At 33.7% G+C, this 7213-nt stretch overlaps 2 protein-coding genes across 2 annotated transcripts; one reads left to right on the top strand and one right to left on the bottom strand.

The window, feature by feature from the left end:
• Positions 1–2875: 2875 nt before the first annotated feature.
• Positions 2876–5001, top strand: LOC107781395 (uncharacterized). The gene is made up of 2 exons (XM_016602089.2): positions 2876–3194; positions 4622–5001. Exons 1-2 carry the CDS (start codon positions 3008–3010, stop codon positions 4813–4815), a joined length of 381 nt encoding a protein of 126 aa, XP_016457575.1. The 5' UTR covers positions 2876–3007; the 3' UTR covers positions 4816–5001.
• Positions 5002–5750: 749 nt separating this feature from the next.
• On the bottom strand, positions 5751–6872 carry LOC107781396 (F-box/kelch-repeat protein At3g23880-like). Its single transcript, XM_016602090.1, has one exon. It carries the CDS (start codon positions 6870–6872, stop codon positions 5751–5753), a length of 1122 nt encoding a protein of 373 aa, XP_016457576.1.
• Positions 6873–7213: the final 341 nt, after the last annotated feature.

Genomic DNA, 7213 nt, shown 5'->3' on the forward strand with positions numbered 1-7213 from the left:
GTGGCTATTTTAGACAGGCAGGTCAAAAAGCTAAGGTCAAAGAACATTGCTTCTGTGAAGGTTCAGTGGAGGGGACAGTCGGTCGAGGAGGCAATTTGGGAGACCGAGCAGGATATGCGCAGCCATTATCCTCATCTTTTTACCACTTCAGGTATGTCTCTATGCTCGTTCGAGAACGAATGATTGTTTTAAGAGGGTGAGAATGTAACGACCCGGCCGGTTATTTTGAGAGTTAGAGCCCAGAACCCCTATTAACTACTTTTTCCATATCTATTTCTGCTATTGTGACTTGCCGGGATGATTGATTTTGAGTTTCGAAGTATTTTGAGACACTTAGTCCCTAAATGAGAGCTTAAGTCTTAAAATTTGGACCGTAGTCGAAACTGTGTGAAGACGGTTCCGGAAAGAAATTTTGTCGATTACGTTAGCTCCGTTGGGTAATTTTGGACTTAGGGGCGTGTCCAGAATATATTTTGGGGGCCCGTAGCTCATTTAGGCTTGAAATGGCGAAAGTCAAAATTTTGGAGTTTTGGACCACTAGTGGAAATTTTGATATCGGGGTCGGAATCTGATTCCGGAAGTTGGAGTAGGTCTGTAATATTAAATATGACTTGTGTGCAAAATTTGGAGTCAATCGAACGTTGTTTGGTCGGCTTAGGCATCGGTTGTAGAATGTTAAAGTTTCAAGTTCTTAACATTTGAATTGGAGGGTGATTCATCAATGGGAGCCACGTGCACCTTCTCCCGAATATCATCATTCCTAATCTTATCCATCCTAGTGTGCCGGCACATCCACCTCAACATCCTTATTTCTGCTACTTTAATCTTCTGGATATGTGAGTTCTTAACAGGCCAACATCCAGCCCCATACATTATGGCCGGTCTAACTACCACTTTATAGAACTTACCTTTGAGTATCCGTGGCACTCTCTTATTACACAGGACTCCAGATGCTAATCTCCACTTCATCCATCCTACCCCAATACGGTGAGTGAAAAGAAAAAAAACAATCGCACAAATAGGAATAGTTAGAGAAGTAAATAATAAATATGTTAATTACTATACGTTCCATATGTGTAGTCTGTAGAGATCAATTTCCCTTATTCTTCTCTTACTGCTGAGCCTACCTAACTTCACAAGAAAGAAAAAAAAGAAAAAAAAACAAAGAAATGAATTAATATAAATTAAGCAAAATGTTTTTGTTTACCTACAAAAAAGTAAATTATAAACGAGATTTAATAAAAAATTTGAAGTTTAACTCTAGTTAAAAAGATAACAAGGTTAGAAATTTGGCCCTTTATTTGCAAGCAAGCTATCTACCCAAATCACTCTACCTTTTGGGAAATATTAAGACGTATTCTGGTAAAAGATGTCCATAAAAAATATTCAATATTACTCCGTCCCAAATTTAAATTGCTTCTTAAATACTTATCTATAGTTATAGTCTTTTGCATTATTAATTCTTCCATTAAAAAAATAATTTGGGACTTATTTTTAATCTTTAGCAATGTTATGAAATATCATCGCGTCCTTTTAACTCAATTTGATTTGCGGAGTATTAGGTACTCATATCTAAATAGAATGGAGCTCTAAAAATAAGGGGCGATGTGTAACTTTGTTTATGAATGTCCTTATTAATTCTCCCTTTGTCCAATTTATGTGGTATACTTTTCTTTTTAGTTTATACTTAAAAGAATATTATTTTTTATATTTAGAAATAATTAAATTTTAAGCTACTTATTTTATCCTTAATGAGATATTTACAACCGCATAAATGTCTAAGGCTTGTTCTAACCACAAGTTTTAGAAGTTTTTATTTCTTTCTTAAGCTCCACGCTAGTATATAAAGAACCGAACCCATAACTGTAAATGTCGGATTTCCACATTAATTATAAGATAAGTATGTTAAGATTACACAGTTTCTTCAAAGATTAAATAGAAATAAAAACCTTAACACTTTAAAAATTGCAACATAATTGAAGGTTAATTTTATAATTAAATCAAAAGATAGTAATATGAAAGCACTTATAAATCAAAACATGAATATATGGAATAATAATTAGGAAAAAGGAAAGATATGTGGACTCAAAAGAAGAGTAAAAGTTTCACGGGGCGCCTTATTTTATCGGCCCCAATTAAGTTGTACCCACTTTTTAAAAAAGCTTAAGTATCTAAAGTACAGACAACTTCTTCTTCTTCTTCTTAAATGAGCTTGTTAGATTTATTGTTGTTTTGGTAGATTGATGTTTGGGATTTGTTCTTTATGATATTTGGAGGTTATGTTTCAAATTTGTACTCATTTGGAGTAGATTTAAGAGTTAAATCGTATGTTGGATTGTTAAAATTTGAAATACAAGTTTTGTTTTTGGGCAATTTGCACTTCAAACCTATTTGGTCTTAAGTGAATGAAAATATTGGTTGCACTTCACACCTATTTGACCTCAAGGGCATGCAAATGTTTGTTGCACTTCATACTTATTTGGCCTTGAGTGTAATTTTTGCACTTTAGACTTAATTGACCTTAAGTGCATTGCATTCTAAACTTTTTTTTCTTTAACTACGGACTCGATAAGTTTGAAGTTGATCCTAAAGTGGATAGTCTTATAAACTTTTGTGCAAATTAGGTATAACTTCTATGGTGACCCCAAAACTGAGTATAGATGCAAGTGATTATTACACAAATAGCCGATCAAATTCAATTTTTATTTTTTTATAGCCGATATATACATAAATTATATATTGATTATATATATCAACTATTTTTAATTTAACAGGCGAACGACTGTTTAAGTTAATTCTTCTAGATGTGCAAATGCCCCAAAAGAAGAGGCAGGAAGTACAGCCATAAGAGAGACCCAAGAGTCCAAATGTGATGAAGGTCACTGCTTGGCCCAAAAACCCGACGTATAAATTAACACAACAGTCTTATTCTCCAATTCCATACGACAAGAACCAAATTCAAAATTCAAAATTCAAAATTTGTAAAATCTGAAACAGAGCAAAAATAATGGCAACAAAATCTGACATGAAAGGTTTCTACAAGCAAAAGAAGAAAGGCGGTGGCATCGCTAAACCATCCAATTCTAAATCATCATTTACGAAGAAATCCACCACCCCAAAGAACGCTGCAGCTATTGGCTCTGATGTTACTCAGCCCCCTGCACTCATCTCCCATGGCTCTCTCGATTTACAAGGTCAAATATTTTCCCTCTAATATTTCCAATTTCTTGCACCCCTTTTAAATTTTAACTTCTGTTGCGTATTTATTTTTTAGTTTTGGCCTTAGGGTTTGTTTACATATGTTTGTTGATTTTTGGTTATCTTAGGTAAATTAGGAGTTTTTTTGTACACATGCTTGTGCTTTGAGTTTTGGTCACCCTTTTGGGACGTCTAGCGGCGGAGCCAGGAATTTTAACAAGGAGATTCAAAAATTTGAACCTGCGATCTAAAAGAAATTGTTTTTGCCCTTTTTACGCAGTACAAATTTCCAATGAAGGGATTCAATTGAACCCCTTAATTTTTTAAACTCTTGCTTTTGGTTTGCTACAAGTTAGGGGTTCCTACAACTAAGTATTCACTCGGTAAAGTAGTCACTCGGTAAAAAGGGGCTATAGAGGAGATTTATTCTAAGGTCCTAAGATAACTTTTCCCAAGATCTGATTTTTTTGAGATAGAATAATTACTTTTGTCTTTCTTCCAGTTTTAGCCAATTATCTAATTTCTTAATTTCTTTTTTCGTTTTGTTTGAATTTCTTCTTTAAGATACTTTTTTCCTCTTAATTGAAAAATGTTTGAAGAGTGTGCATACACAAAAGTTTTAGTAGAAAATCACATGTCTATAATTTTTATGGATTCAATGAAATTGAACTCGTCCAGGAACTGGCATCTCTCTTGTTGAACGCTTGCCGCAGTCCTTATGCCTATGGACTTGCCATACTAACATGAGGTTTTTCATATCTTCAATCAATTAGCAAGTCATATATGAATTCTATGATTCAAAAGAACTAATTTGTCAAGATATCTTTGGGCAAAATGTTATCCTATGGAACAATGGGCTATATTCTGGGGTTGGATTGGAGAGGTCAAAGTTGTTATTTTCTCGTTTATAACCTTAAGTATTACTATAGATGTATTAAAAACATGGCTTCTAAAATTGGCTTGTCAGTGTGTTTATATGGTTTAGAGAAAGGAACTTGCCACTACTTTAAAATTTTAATTAAAAACGATGCGCCAGAACAGTTGCATAATTATAATCAACCAGGTAGGAATGGAAACATCTGCTTACCAGGCATGATATACTATTATACTAAAGTAAACTGGAACAAACAGTCTATCACCATTAGCAACTTCCCTCAGAAAAGTTTAGCAGGGAAATGACCACTGAGATATGTTTCTGTTTCATTGGTGACATTTTGGTTTAATAGCTTTGGAAGCAAAATAAGGAATGTACAGTTTGTGGACACTACTCGAATCTTTCTTTTCTTTTGGTATTGAACTTGCAAAACGTAGTGCTGAATTGTTAAATTCTGAAGTTTTGCTCTTTTTTTTCTCTTGTTTCTCTAATATATTTTGTGATCTGAAGAGGTTGCTTTTGTGTCCCTTGCAATTACCAAATCTGCAGATGATTATGATCAGAATGAGGAAGTGTTGAGGCAATTTGACATGAATATGACTTATGGGCCATGCCTTGGAATGAGCAGGCTGGACAGGTGGGAGCGTGCTAAGCGACTTGGTTTGAATCCTCCAACAGATGTGGAACGTCTTTTAAGGTCTAGCAAGGTTCGCCATGAGTCCCTGTGGGATGGTCGCGTTTAGCCCCCTTCTGCATCGTATGGGTCTTTTGGTTTAAGTCTAGTTGCCATCCCTCTTTTGTTTTCCCTTTTCCTTTGGGGTTTTAACGGAATTTGTGTAAAAAGATGTACAGCAGCTGGCTGTACTGTACTATTAGTATCTTAGATATGCTCTACTTGACTGTAATTTTAATGTGATTCGCCTTGAAATTTTCTCTTCTCGTGTGATTTTAATTTTAACGTGTTCCCCTTGAAAGTCTTCTCATACCGTTACTGTTTTTCATCAAAATCCATCAACTTGAAATAGTTGATGGATAAGAGATAAATTTGTAGCAATGTTGAGTAAGAGACTTTGGAGCAGTTTCATGCCAGTGCAACGGACACACCAGTCACTAGTTCAACCATTTTATTTGTGTCAATTTGACAACAGTTTGACTTGCTTTTTAGTGTTGTGCTCATTGCTAGGATCGGAATACTCATGCGGAAGCTAACAAAGCAAACATTAAACGACGGTAAATCAGATAACAAACGAGAAATATACCAAAAAGAGATACAAATATTTAATGTGGTTCGGTCAATTAGCCTACATTTATGAATAGTACTCAACTCATTTCTCATCCAAGAGTTATTATATCTTAAAAGGATATTAATCTACAGTTTAACAGCTATGTTACAAAAATACAACACTTACAATAGTATGATACAACACATGTATCAATGAAAAAATTCACAAATTCTTACTTGTCTGTTGACTGCATTAGTGTACCCTGCATAGAAAGAACACACAAAATGCTGATAGTACTTTTTAAATAATTGATTCCTACAGAAGATAGAGGTGTAAGAATTATCCCGGTCAATTAACCTACATTTATGAATACACAATGTATAGAATTAAAAGAATTATAATATAATATTTTTTAACAGAAAAAAATAAAATAAACTTGCAAACTCAGCGTAATACTATATAGCATTAGGAGAGATTAATGTCTCCACATATGTTACAGCCCAATTGAGACAAAGTGATTCTTCAAGCTCAACTACTTTAACCTTTTGGAAGTGTCGTTTCGAATCATATATCACAAATTCAGTTTTATCCCTCAGAAATAACATATCTCCATCCCTAATAAATCCCACAGGCTGCATCCAAAATCTGTCATTCCAAATACACGGAATTATAATTGTCAACATTATATTCCAACTACAACTCATTCCATTCTTTTTCATACACCAAACTTCAAAATCAACCATCTTATTAACAGGGCTCAAAAACTTAGCTAAAAAAAGACTTTCTCCTATAGTAAATAGAGTTTCACTGACAATCCCTAAATCCTCGTCCGGACATAATATTTCCTCAAATTTTTCATTTTTCAAACATAGACTTAGAATAAATTTCTTCCCCTTTTTATGGCTAATCATGTAAACAATTCCATCAGCTATAACCATGGCTCTATCATAGTACGTGTCACGAGGCAACTTGCCCATCAATTTCCACGAATCATTTTTCGTCGAAAATATTTGAATATTATGACCACCTTGAGAAACTTTAGGCCCTACTCTAACTATTTTGTAATCTTCCAAAGTAGAAACATAACCTAAACCATAAACTATTTTGTCATTCTCTAAAGAAGAACTATACCGTAAATCATATGATCGCTCCTTCTCAATTTGGATTGCGCGAGGGATTGTTCTTGATTCTCTGATCGTCGGGTTCCAAAGAATAATTTTATCATAAGAGAAAGCTAGAAGAAATAAACCATATTTGCAAGAACTGACCACAAATTCTCTAGTCAATGTATGGTTGATTTTTGGAGGATGTTCAAGAAGAGAAATACCGGAATCATGTTGAAACGGGGCGTCATTGGAGTAGTACTGTTGGCAATGGTATTGGTACTTTATACAAGCCAAAAATATTTTATGGAAATTTGTATCATTTTTGTAACGATCATAATGTTGTTTGATGAATTGACGATCTTCAATTAGAGAACGCCATGATTTGCAAACGCAATTGAACCTTAGAATAGAACTCACAGGAAGTTTTATCAATATATCAATGGTGATATCACGGGGAAAGTTATCAGGCATTCTAATGGCTATAAGGTTTTGGGTTTGAGCTGTGCTACTTTGATGTGGAATTGTTTTGCTAGGATTAGGGTTTTAATATTAAGTGAAAAGAAACCAAATTATTAACGTTGCGTTTTTTGTGGGAATTAAAACAAACTATTAACGCCGATTTTGCCTTTTCAGTTTTCCTTTTATTTTTCTTTAGTAAGTTCTACTTCCAAATTAACCGATATATATATATATATATATATATATATATATATATATATATATATATATATATATATATATAAAATTATGGAAAATAACTTGATTATAATATTTTTCACCCAAATTAATTATTAGATCTACCAAAGTATTAT

Source organism: Nicotiana tabacum, chromosome 14 (assembly GCF_000715075.1).
Source record: "Nicotiana tabacum cultivar K326 chromosome 14, ASM71507v2, whole genome shotgun sequence".
Lineage (NCBI taxonomy): Eukaryota > Viridiplantae > Streptophyta > Magnoliopsida > Solanales > Solanaceae > Nicotiana > Nicotiana tabacum.